Source organism: Ovis canadensis, chromosome 7, assembly GCF_042477335.2.
Source record: "Ovis canadensis isolate MfBH-ARS-UI-01 breed Bighorn chromosome 7, ARS-UI_OviCan_v2, whole genome shotgun sequence".
NCBI lineage: Eukaryota > Metazoa > Chordata > Mammalia > Artiodactyla > Bovidae > Ovis > Ovis canadensis.
The window spans coordinates 75226603-75240358 of NC_091251.1; the positions used below are offsets into that span (position 1 = coordinate 75226603).

Consider the following 13756-nt stretch of genomic DNA (forward strand, 5'->3'; position numbering starts at 1 on the left):
TGCATATAAGTTAAATAAGCAGGGTGACAATATACAGCCTTGATGTACTCCTTTTCCTATTTGGAACCAGTCTGTTGTTCCATGTCCAGTTCTAACTGTTGCTTCCTGACTTGCCTACAGGTTTCTCAAGAGGCAGCTCAGGTGGTCTGGTATTTCCATCTCTTTCAGAATTTTCCACATAAGTTCATACTAATAATTAATTGGGAAGGGAGAGCTTTTGCTGACAGGGTGCCAAGAATCTACCAGTACAGGTGGAGGGAATGCTAGACTGGAACATCATTTTGCAACCACCATAGTAAAGACTGGATTAGGCAAAAATCATCAATGGATGCTAAATCTATTGGGAAACTTTAATGAGTAGGGAGTAGGGTGTTTGCATGGTCTTAAAGTGCCCCCCTCCTTATTAGAAGCAAAAAAGAAAAAGAATAATAATTCTCTACAGTGAAGAAATGGGACCATATCTGGACTTGTGATCAAAATGAACATCATCAAGGGGCAGATAAGCACTGTGTGCTTTCTAACGTGTTATCCTAGAAAGACACATCACTTATGTGGTATTTCAGCCCAAAATGCAGAGCCTGAAACTCATCACCAGGAAACACAGACAAACTCAAAACGAGGACACCCTATTAAAAAATAAAAGTCAGGGAGGGAGCTGTATTATTTCAAAATGCAGGGTCACGGGAGACAAGGAAAGGCTGTAGAAATGTTCCAGATTAAAGGAGGCTAAAAACACATGACAATTAAATGCAATACCTGCCTGTAGACCAACTTCTGGAGGACAGGAAGTAGTATAATACTATTTATCAATCAACAAAACTTGAATACAAATCATAGATTAAAATATTGTGTCCTTGCTAAATTTACTGAATTGGTAACTGTAATGTGGTTATATAAGAGAATACGCCTAACTCTTAGGAAAATTATGGTGAAATATTTAGGGGTAAAGGGCCATCATACATAACGTACATGAGTGTGTGCTAAGTTGCTTCAGTTGTGTCCAACTCTTTGCGACCCTATGAACTGTAGCCCACCAGGCTTCTCTGTCCATGGGATTTTCCAGGCAAGAACACTGGAGAGGGTTGCTATGCCCTCCGCCAGGGGATCTTCCCAACCCAGGAATCAAACACCGGTCTCTAGTGTCTCCTGCATTAGCAGGCAGGTTCTTTACCACTTTACCAGCTTGGTGGCTCAGATGGTAAAGATTCTGCCTGCAGTGTGGGAGACCCGGGTTCAATCCCTGGGTTGGGAAGATCCCCGGGAGAAGGAAATGGCAACCTACTACACTATTCTTGCCTGGAGAATCCCATGGATGGAGGAGCCTGGCAGACTACAGTCTATGGGGTTGCAGGGAGTCGGACACAACTGAGCAACTTCATTTCTTTACCACTAGCACCACCTGGGAAGCCTGTGATGTACATAACTCACCTTTAAATGCTTTAGGGAAAATATATTACATTACATAATATTTATATATGGAGAGAGAAGCAGTGAAGCCATGACAAAGCAATGGGGTAAAACTCTGTAATAAGTGAATCTAGGTAAAGGCTATATACAGTTTTCTTTGTACTATTTTTATTTTTGCAACTTCTCTAAGTTTAAGATTATTTCCAAATGAAAGTTTTTTAAAATTATGACTTTTGAGTCATTAGCAGGATTTTAAATGATAGTGACTACACACTAACAACACAAGAGAAGACTCTACACATGGACATCACCAGATGGTCAACACTGAAATCAGATTGATTATATTCTTTGCAGCCAAAGATGGAGAAGCTCTGTACAGTCAGCAAAAACAAGACCAGGAGCTGACTGTGGCTCAGATCATGAACTCCTTATTGCCAAATTCAGACTTAAATTGAAGAAAGTAAGGAAAACCACTAGACCATGCACATATGACCTTAATCAAAACCTTTATGATTATACAGTGGAAGTGAGAAGTAGATTTAAGGGACTAGATCTGATAGACAGAGTGCCTGATGAACTATGGACGGATGTTTGTGACATTGTACAGGAGGCAGGGATCAAGACCATCCCCAGGGAAAGGAATGCAAAAAAGCAAAATGGCTGTCTGGGGAGGCCTTACAAATAGCTGTGAAAAGAAGAGAAGGGAAAACCAAAGGAGAAAAGGAAGGATATAAGCATTGGAATGCAGAGTTCCAAAGAATAGCAAGGAGTGATAAAAAAGCCTTCCTCAGCGATCAATGCAAAGAAATAGAGGAAAAGAACAGAATGGGAAAGACTAGAGATCTCTTCAAGAAAATTAGAGATACCAAGGGAACATTTCATGCAAAGATGGGCTCAATAACAGACAGAAATGGTATGGACCTAACAGAAGCAGAAGATGTTAAGAAGAGGTGTAAAGAATACACAAAAGAACTGTACAAAAAAGATCTTCACAACCCAGATAATCACGATGGTGTGATCACTCACCTAGAGCCAAACATCCTGGAATGTGAAGTCAAGTGGGCTTTAGAAAGCATCACTACGAACAAAGCTAGTGGAGGTGATGGAATTCCAGTTGAGCTATTTCAAATCCTGAAAGATGATGCTGTGAAAGTGCTGTACTCAATATGCCAGCAAATTTGGAAAACTCAGCAGTAGCCACGGGACTGGAAAAGGTCAATTTTCATTCCAATCCCAAAGAAAGGCAGTGCCAAAGAATGCTCAAACTACCGCACAATTGCACTCATCTCACATGCTAGTAAAGTAATGCTCAAAATTCTCCAAGCCAGGCTTCAGCAATAAGTGAACCGTGAACTCCCTGATGTTCAAGCTGGTTTTAGAAAAGGCAGAGGAACCAGAGATCAAATTGCCAACATCTGCTGGATCATGGAAAAAGCAAGAGAGTTCCAGAAAAACATCTACTTCTGCTTTATTGACTATGACGAAGCCTTTGACTGTGTGGATCACAATAAACTGTGGAAAATTCTGAAAGAGATGGGAATACCAGACCACCTGACCTGCCTCTTGAGAAACCTATATGCAGGTCAGGAAGCAACAGTTAGAACTGGACATGGAACAACAGACTGGTTCCAAATAGGAAAAGGAGTACGTCAAGGCTGTATATTGTCACCCTGCTTATTTAACTTCTATGCAAAGTACATCATGAGAAACACTGGGCTGGAAGAAGCACAAGCTGGAATCAAGACTGCCGGGAGAAATATCAATAACCTCAGATATGCAGATGACACCACCCTTATAGCAGAAAATGAAGAACAACTAAAGAGCCTCTTGATGAAAGTCAAAGATGAGAGTGAAAAAAGTTGGCTTAAAGCTCAACATTCAGAAAACTAAGATCATGGCATCTGGTCCCATGGGAAATAGATGGGGAAACAATGGAAACAGTGTCAGACATTATTTTGGGGGGCTCCAAAATCACTGCAGATGATGATTGCAGCCATAAAATTAAAAGACGCTTACTCCTTGGAAGGAAAGTTATGACCAACCTAGATAGCATATTCAAAAGCAGAGATATTACTTTGCTGACTAAGGTCCGTCTAGTTAAGGCTATGGTTTTTCCTGTGGTCATGTATGGATGTGAGAGTTGGACTGTGAAGAAAGCTGAGCGCCGAAGAATTAATGCTTTTGAACTGTGGTGTTGGAGAAGACTCTTGAGAGTCCCTTGGACTGCAAGGAGATCCAACCAGTCCATTCTAAAGGAAATCAGTCCTGGGTGTTCATTGGAAGGACTGATGTTGAAGCTGAAACTTCAATACTTTGGCCACTTCATTGGAAGAATTGACTCATTGGAAAAGACTCTGATGCTGGGAGGGATTGGGGACAGGAGGAGTAGGGGATGACAGAGGATGAGATGGCTGGATGGCATTACCGACTCGATGGACATGAGTTTGAATGAAGTTTGAGCGTTGGTGATGGACAGGAAGGCCTGGCGTGCTGCCACTCATGGTGTCACAAAGAGTCAGACCCGACTGAGCGACCGAACTGAACTGAACTGACACACCATTTAAGAATGGAAAGATGTATGCAATACATTTTAGAAAGCGCTCCCACTAAAAAGCTTAAACTGTGAAGTTCTGATGTTTAGAAAATTAATCTTTGGCTCACTTCAAAATTTCCATTTATGGAATCCTTCATTTCTCTAAAAAGGCTGAATGAATAAAATGTGACTGTGTACTGTTTTCTCAGGCTAACAGCTCTTGCCAAAATGATATAAACAAATGATGCTTCTCTGCATCTTCTCTGGATGCCTTTGCATCTTGTTCTTAATGTACTATTCCCACTTCACAGAAGAAACAGATGCACAGAAGCCAAGCCCACATACAAAGACGAGATCTCTCCAAGTAGGATGTGGTTCTGCCAGATCTTTCAAGGATTTGTAAGCATTTCCTTTGATGCACAGGTATGAGATGTTTAAAGACACCCTCTTTCACAGGTAAAAGATTTCCATCATTCCTGAACTACCCACAAGCAGGTCTGGCTGTCACAAACCATAAATGGAGACAATCACTATATCCTGCACAAGAAGCCCTTCCTGAACTCTAGGCAACTAAAGTTGTGAAATGGCTGCTTCAAATGACTCAGTGCCAAAGATACAGACACAAAACAGGATAAAAATTCACTTGGTACCAGTATATGAGAGATTCTCTGGTGGCCCAGTGGTAAAGAATCTGCCTGCCAAGTAGGAGATGTGGGTTCGATCCCTGGGTCGGGAAGATCCACTGCAGAAGGAAATGACAACCCACTACAGTATTCTTGCCTGGGAAATCTCACGGACAGAGAAGCCTGGTGAACCACAGTGCACGGTGTCACAGAGAGTCAGACACGACTGAGAGGCTAAACAGCAACGGTAGATGAGCCCTCCTCTCCCATGGACACAACCTCTTATCTCTTCCTCTTCCCCATTTGGGTCCACCTTCTCCCCATTACACCCCTACGATGCTCGCTGTAACCAGCCTCCCAAGCACAAGACAACGATGGACAAAGAAGTGGGGCCCTCAGTGTCGCCTGCATCCATGGCACTGCTCAGCTGACAGCTGCGCCTCCACACTCACTGAAATCACTTGAGTCTCTCCAGGTTTGTCCAGATTCTCAAAAATAGCCTCTTGCTTATCAGCTCGGACTTCAATGAGATTTTGCTTGTAGTTAACGGTGAGGGCCCTCTCCTGGATAATCTTCTGTAGGGCATCTGCATACTTCTTGACCCCAAAAATGGCTCCAAGAGAAGTGTTGAAAATGATATTGGCCTTGGGTCGCTTTCCAGTCTGAAAAAAAGAAAAACATAGAAACAATCAACATCAAAGCATTACTCCAACCACCCTTTTTTTTAACCTAGACAAGACTAAAAACCCTCCAAAGACCTCATCAGCTTTCTCCATCACTATGCACTAGTGGGATGAGGTGTGGATCACAGCCTCCTCCTCCTTTAATCTTCCATCAGTGACACAGCACCTCAGTCCAACTTGATTCCGGGGTTGAGGTGGACCCTGTTCCATGAGGTCCAGAGATGAAAGTCAGGTCCAAGGAAAGATAGACCTGAATTGTTTATTCATGTATTCATTTGTTGATTCACTCAGTAAACATTTAATGAGGTTCTAGAGTCGACCAGGTACTGTTCTAAGTGCTCCATATTCACTGGATCATAGTAAAAACAACAGAGTTCCAGAAAAACATCTACTTCTGTTTTATTGACTATGCCAAAGCCTTTCTTCAAGAGATGGGAATACCTGACCACTTTACCTGCTTCCTGAGAAATCTGTATGCAGGTCAAAAAGCAACAGTTAGAACTGGACATGGAACAATGGACTGGTTCCAAATTGGGAAAGGAGTACATCAGGGCTGTATATTGTCACCTTGCTTATTTAACTTATATGCAGAGTACATCAAGAGAAATGCCAACCTGGATGAAGCACAAGATGACATCAAGATTGCTGGGAGAAATATCAATAACCTCAGATACACAGATGACACCACCCTTATGGCAGAAAGTGAAGAGGAACTGAAGAGCCTCTTGATGAAAGTGAAAGAGGAGAGTGAAAAAGCTGGCTTAAAACTCAACATTCAAAAAACAAAGATCATGGTACCCAGTCTCATCACTTCATTGCAAATAGATGGGGAAACAACAGAAATAAAATAAATAAAGTCTATTTATTTTCTTGGGCTCCAAAATCACTGCAGATGGTGACTGCAGTCATGAAACTAAAGGATGCTTGCTCCTTGGAAGAAAAGCTATGACGAACTGAGATAGCATATTAAAAAGCAGAGACATTACTTTGCCAACAAAGGTTCCTCTGGTCAAAGCTATGGTTTTCCAGTGGTCATGTGTAGGTATGACAGGTGGACCATAAAGAAGGCTGAGTGCCGAAGAATTGATGCTTTTGAACTGTGGTGTTAGGAAAGACTTTTGAGAGTCCCTTGGACTGCAAAGAGATCAAACCAGTCAATCCTAAAGGAAATCAGTCCTGAATATTCACTGGAAGGACTGAGGCTGACACTGAAGCTCCAATACTTTTGAGAAGTGGGCAGCAGAGGAAGAGATAGTCAGATAGCATCATCTACTCAATGGCTATGAATCTGAGCAAACTCCAGGAGATAGTGGAGGACAGGGAAGCCTGATGTGCTGCAGTCCATGAGGTTGCAGAGTTGGACACGACTTAGCGACTGAACTACTAAATTTAGAAACAAAAATCGTATTTTGACATGGATAAAAATGATATCCCTTCTGCCCTCCTTGCCCATGCCTGGAAAGGAAGCATACCTTCCTGAAATAGGCTTCTGATAAGTACATGATCTTCTGCGGGGCCCCGGCGCACTTCACTGGAGTGTTAGGGAAGGTAAAGATGGCATTGCCCTCCTTGAAGTCCTGCAGAGCTTTCCATGTCTTCTCCACCGTCCTCACTGAGTAATTGGACCCTATTTTGGGATGGGCAAAACCTTCAGGGAGGCCTTTGATCTGCAACAAAGCACACAAAGAAATTATTATTTAACAAAAGTGAAAGTGGAATCTGTGTTTAGAATCCTTCTTCACTCTCATTTCTACCACCTCTCTTGTATTGCAGCACAATTTTGAGCCTCCTGGACTCACACACAGTGGCGCTAGCAGGTGAGTGAGGGGTCTGCTAAGCCCAGAGCTGTGGGGCCTGCAGTCATCTACCAAAGTGGAGAACAGGTGAGGCTGAGGGGAAACCCTGGGCCTCTGTGGCCTGGAGACCAGAATTTGAACCTCTCTTCTCATCCTCAGAGTGAGGACAAGAAGCCAGACTTACTTCCTTTTTGGAGAACAAGTTTTCTTACTAGGAGGGAGAAGCACAACAGGCAGAACCAAGAGCCACACTATCAGTAATAACAAAATTAAATTACCCTGTATCAGGTTGGACCAGGCCAAGCGCTTGATAAAAGCAGCAAAGGCAGGAAATTAAAAGCATGGACTTGAGAACCTACAGACTCCAGTATGAGTCCTAGCTCTTCCATTTACAAGCATTGTGATCCCCAGTAAATGGCCCAATAAATCAGGTAGTGGGTCTCAAGTGTGGTCCCCAAAACAGTACCACCTGGGAACTCGTTATAAATACAGATTACCAGACCCTAGCTCAAACTCGCTGGATCAGAAACTCAGAGGCAAGCCCAGAAATTCTGTTTTAACAGGCCCTCCAGGTAATTCTGATGCTCACTGAAATGCTTATGTTCATCATCTGTGAAATGGGGATAAAAGTGACTGCTCTGTAGGACTGCTGGCAAGAGTAAAGAGACCATGGTATAAGACGACTAGAAAAATGACACGTGTATGGTGCATGCTCTGAAAACGTCAGTGTATTCCTGTCAGGAAGACCAACTGGGTCCTTCTCTTCAATGTTAGAAGGTTCATATAGCACAATGGAGATGGGAATGAGTGCATTAAGAGACTCAAGGATGATCAGAGAACCATCAAAAACAGTCTCAAGATGAGAGGTTCTTCAAAACCTCTCCAGGCTGAAGGGCACCCACTCGTGACTCATGGAATCACCCAATACCTATTCCTCAAGTCTCAGGGAAAGAGTCCTGCTCTCTCCTTCATCACATGTTAAGCGCAAGTATGCCTCTGATTGTTAACCATATCTTCTGCTACAGTTTAAGTAGCTGTAATATTAGCAGTCTCAACAGCAGTAACCACTTACTATTATAAAATCACCCTGCATTTTAATGTTTCTGCTGTCTCACATCTATGTTAATATTCACTTTACTCACTACACTCCCTCTGAGGGAGGGGATGGAATATTACTGACCCACAGACAAAGATGAGGAAACAAGTTTGAGAGACCCACCTAGACTCTTATACAACTAGATACTGAGGCCCCTGCCCACTGCCTGCGGCCCTTCCCACAGGACCTCCGTGCTTTTCCAGCTCCCAAAGCAAAACTCAGGATCCAGGAGATAAATAGCCAATCTGCCTTATCACATTTCTCTAGTCTGAAGAAGCTGTTATCAAGGAAAATGGTGCCATAAAGTAGCAACGAGTTCCTTTCAAAGAGAGTTGTTCCTAACGGGCAGTTTATGACACCACTGAATCCAAGGTGCTTCCCTGGGAACCCAGAAGCAGGAGGAGCAGGAAAGCCTAAGAAAGAGATGAGATCTGACCCCCACTCTGTGGGGAGCTGTGGACCATCCTACCACAATGAGAGGACCAGACAACAGGACATGGCACTGCAGAGATTCTCCGGGAGCTGGTGGGGGAAGAGGCAGAGGCAGCTGGGCAGAGAGAAGCTGCTCACGTTCAACAAAGCCCAGAGCAGAGATCAGTCCTTCTGGAGGCCCAACGACATCCCGCCCCCGAGATCCACACACCTTGGCATCCTCATCAAAGCCATCTCTCCTTTGTTTACACTTAACCTGGGTAGTTTTCTAGTATCTCCAAGATTGCTAAGTAACACAGTAGCCCTGGAAACACTACTCACATCCTCTTAGCCTCGGTTTCCTCATCTGTCAAGAGGAGATAAAAAATGTCTACCTTGCAAGCAGTCATGAGGAATCAATATCAGATTCTAAGCATAGTCCCTGGCACATGCTAGAGACTCCATAGTAACAGCTCCTTTTAAATATTATTGTTTCTTGGTTTACTGCAAGAGGGTGCAAGCACTCTCAGCACTGGTGTATTCAAACAGTTCGCACACAGCGAGCCGTCAGGGTGACATGACCAAAGAGACAGGCTACCTTTGTTAAGTCGACTCTGGTGGACCTTTTGAAGAGGCATGGACTTCCCCAAAACTATCACTGGCACCTTTCTCCATAGAGTCCTCAATGGTTTTCTGTTTATATGAGGCTCATGACCCATGGTACCAAATTCATCACAAACTCCACACTAATCCATGGCTTGTTTAAACCTTTACAGAACAGGTCCCAGTTCATTTCTTCTACTTCCTACACTGGGCATGTCACTACTCCGGTTTTTAACCCAGAAACACACATCAAACACCCTGTGGATGCAACTCAGATGAGGCCCTTACCTAAACCACTTTCCTGAGATTTGTGACCTGGTTATCACAATGCTTTATGTGCTTCAACTACTTATTCATATTTCCCAAGAAGCTCCTGGAAATCATAATTACTAACTCACTCTATTATGCTTTAGGAAAATAAATTTGAATCTCACAAATTGTCAGAGGGCATCTGGCTCCCTGGCTCACTGAAAAGGGAGGTCTAAGGAACTGCTGGGGCAGCTTTTATATTGCATCAGTCACTTTATACCAGAAACCCAGCCTCTATTCAACGAAACTTAGACATCCCTTCAGCGCCTGATAAGCTAACTGCCGATATTCTACCCTTAAAGTCTGCTTAAGAATTCACAGTCTAAATCTTACTTTCAAAGGAAATACAACCAACTCAGTCCTACAGAGAAATGTAGTTTTCTTGTAAGTATGCGAAAGGCTGCTGTTTTGTACAAATTACCATCAGGCCCTGGACATGCTGAATTCTGATTAAAGCCTGAAGCTAGAACATATGATGATCACTGACAGAATCTTAGAGAAGACTTTCTTAAAACCATAAAAAGGCTGCTGAGAAATAAAACTGAAAGAGGATTTCTAATACTCTTTCTTGTCAAAATGAGTAAAAAACAACTAAATGCAGTTTTGATCACAGCATAAGTAGGCCAGTATAACATTCTTATGTAGGCATGCTCAGTTGTGCCTGACTCTTTGTGACCCCATGGACTGTAGCCCACCAGTTTTCTCCATCCATATCATTTTCCAGGCAAGAATACCGGAGCAGGTTGTCGTTTCCTACTCCAGGTGATCTTCCCAACCTAGGAATCAAACCCATATCTCATGCATCTTCCGTACTGGCAGTGGATTCTTTACCACTGAGCCACCTGGGAAGCCCATGACATAGTAATAGAAGTAGCTTAAAACAGTACATTCTCAGACTTCCCTGGTGGCACAGTAGATGGGAATCCACCTGCCAACACAGGAGACGTGGGTTCGATCCCTGGTCCGGGAAGATTCCACATGCCACAGAGCAACTATGCCTGTGCACCACAACTACTGAGCCTGTGCTCTAGAGACCGTGATCCACAGCTACGGAAACCTGTGCGCCCTAGAACCCATGCTCTGCAATAAGAGAAGCTACTACAGTGAGAAGCCCACGCACTGCAAGCAGAGAGCAGCCTCTGCTCGTCACAACTAAAGAAAGCCGGTGCAAAAGCAACAAAGACCCAGCAGAGCCAAAAGCAAATTAAAAAAAGTTTTTTTAAGTACCTTCTCATAGTCCAGCTGGATTCCAAGAGCAATGATAAGATATTTGTAGGAGATCTGCAACACAAAAAAATGACATTTTAGACCAAGACACAAAAAGGGGCAGCCCCAGAACTGACTCAGACCCCAGACATGAGTAGCCCCTACTGTGTCTCCATCTTGTAATATGATGACGTGGGGCTGCAGATGGTGGGCAGGCCAGCAGGCAGGGGTGAACACTCCAGTGTGCCATTACGCCCACCTCTCTGCTACCCGTTCTCTGCTTCTTCACATGTCAGGGCTTCACAAATATATAACATGCCTGGCTTCTGGGAGCTTGAGATACCTGTACTTTTACACAGTGGAGCACAACAGAAAAGAGACCACAGTTATTTGTGTTAACACTGTTTCATGCCATCATTGACTCAATGGGTATGAGTTTGAGCAAGCTCTGGGGGTTGGTGATGGACAGGGAAGCCTGGCGTGCATCCATGGGGTCGCAAAGAGTCAGCCTGAGCAACTGAACTGACTGTTTCATGTTGAAGGCTGGAGGATGACTTTCTAATCTTAAAACAATCAACTTTCTTTAAAAGCTAACCTGTAAGTCCCACCTACAGGGTAATATGCGAATCTCAGGCCAATCTGTCCCATCATATAGACTGGATCAACAGCATAACTGAGAAACTGCTCTTTTGAGGGACACTGAAAAAGATGTGATAGAACCTATCTGATCCTACTGAACAAGCTGTTTGGAATTTAAAACTCTTCTCTTTAAATATGGGCACTGTGCTCATCCATGCTGAGGGCAAACGTATCCATACTAATTATGATGGAAATGTGGGTTCAGGATCAGGAGGAAGACAAGCTGAAGTACAAAAGTGTAAGCAAAAATGATATAAAGTAAAGGGACTTGCCTACAGAAATGGAGAATGACAGCAGTCAATGTGGGAGCCCAGCCTGGAGCCACAGGCGGCGACTGCCACAGCCTTGTACAAAAGGCTGGATAGGTGGAGAGGTGAATGGTTGGTTTCAGTTGCTTGTGAAAAACACAAATAGAGAAGCAGAGCGGCCAGCTGGGCAGATCACAGTGGAAGAGAAGAGACCCGAAAGAGCTCGGCTTGGGCTGAGGAGCCAAGGGGAGCAAGTCGCTGAAGAGGTCCTGACCTAGGAGACTCGGCTCCAAGGTCACCTCCACCGTGAGACCTGGCTATGACTCAGTCCCCTTCCCTGCTGGCCCCTCCCGCAGCTCCCTCAGCACAGTGGACTGAATGCTTTTTAGCCCTTGTGTTATTCAGCAGCAATATCCTCCTCACTACACTGAACACTCCTAGAGGATAAAGGTTATGTCTTATTCCTTATAGTCCTAGAATCTAACACAAGACACTAAAGTGAGGAAGTCTGTAACATTTGTTGGATGAATGGATAGGTAGATGGTTGATTTCGGCTGCTTGTGAAAAACACAATCTATCAAAGTGGACAGATAACAAATACATCTTCAACTGCATGATTTGCCTAACCATAGAGACCGAGTGCCCTTATATTCCTTGTTCTGTAGGAAAGTGTACCAGGCTCATTAAATGGCCGAGTGAACTCTTCAGGATGTAAGGTCAGAGATGGCACAGGATCTGGGGGTCCCGACCCACATGTAAGACATGTGAGCACTGTAAAGAAAAGCCTTTGGTTTGTGCATGCCTTGATGGTTCTATTAGAGCACAATATTGATTATTTTTATGGACTAATAACGTACAAGCTTAAGATTATGAAAAAAATAAGGGAGAATAAATCCTAAAGTAGCAAAGAACACAAGAACACTTTGTGTATATTGAATGAGTTCAAGCTTCCAGGCCAGATGATCTAAACTCTAAGGAATTACAAAAACTTGTAAACAAAACTGAGCAGTTTCGGAGAACAGTGCAGACCTTGCCAAAAGGCTAAATATGGACAAGTGTTTTGTAATTTTATATGAGGTGGTGGGAGAGGTAAATTATGACACTAACAATTTAGTAAACAAGATGTTTATCCATTTCAAAATTCCAGGCCCATCTAATAAAATGATGTCTCGTAATAATTTAGAAAAAGAAGGGCATCAGCAAGTGTTTGCAGACGGCAAACCTGCTTCCCATCAGTCGGCAGTCAAGAACTCTGTGAGCAGAGTGGATACTCAATAAATATTTTCTTTCCCTTTTTTTCCCCATATACTTTTTCCTTCCTTTTTTTTTTTTAACTTTTTTGTTGCACCACACAGTATGTCAGATCTCAGTCTCCTGATTAAAGATCAAACCCACACCCCCTGCCGTGGATGCATGGAGTCTTAACCACTGGACCATCAGGTAAGTCCCTCATGTATTCTTTAAAAAGTAATACCAGCAACATTTCTTAAGCATCCACTTTGTACAAGGCACTGTCCTGAATATTTTACATGTTTTAATTCATTTAATCCTCACAACAACCCAGTGAAGTAGGTATTCGTACCATTTTACAGATGAAGAAATTGAGGTACAGCTTGATCACAAAGATTGACTGAATACCTTCTATGTGACAGATATTATGCTAAGTCCTGGAGAGACAACACCGAACAAGAAAGGCCCAGTTCCTACCCCTCCAGGAATTCAGTCTAGTGGGCAAGACAGACGTGAACAGATACCCACACGGACAGTTACTAAACCACAGAGTGCTGGGATGGCAAGTCTAGGGGGAAACCTGACTACTCTGGTAGGTCAGGGAGGCCATGTCTAAGGTAAAGATCAGTAGGAGTTAGGGGAGAGGCTAGGGGAGAGGTGGAAGCAGCCTGCGCACATATACCAGGGAAGAAGGCGGCTGAGGTGTCTGAGGAGAGGAGAGGCCAGTGTGCTGCAGCGGGAACAAGGAATAGAACCAGGTTAAGTCTGGAGAAGGAGCAAGATCCATGTACACACTGGGCCTGCGGCACACACTCCAAACAGACCACTGGGGCGGGGAAGAGTCGGAGACACACTGGGTCTGGACTTCAGCAGGGCCCTCGCATTGTGGACAGGATAGGAAAGTGCAAACAAATGATGGAAACGATTATGTAAATTGTTTAATATTTTCAAAAGAATACTGATTGATTCATG

The 13756-nt window shown here is 43.6% G+C and overlaps 1 protein-coding gene across 4 annotated transcripts in view; it reads right to left on the reverse strand.

The window, feature by feature from the left end:
* SQOR (sulfide quinone oxidoreductase) overlaps positions 1 to 13756 on the reverse strand; it is a 78465-nt gene that overhangs the window by 8604 nt on the left and 56105 nt on the right. For all 4 annotated transcript variants that reach the window (XM_069596650.1, XM_069596649.1, XM_069596651.1 and 1 more), the window contains 3 exons: positions 10689 to 10742; positions 6719 to 6913; positions 5016 to 5225 (listed from right to left, as the gene is read on the reverse strand). In XM_069596650.1, coding sequence (XP_069452751.1) covers positions 5016 to 5225; positions 6719 to 6913; positions 10689 to 10742 — 459 coding nt within the window. The remainder of the gene's footprint in view (positions 1 to 5015; positions 5226 to 6718; positions 6914 to 10688; positions 10743 to 13756) is intronic.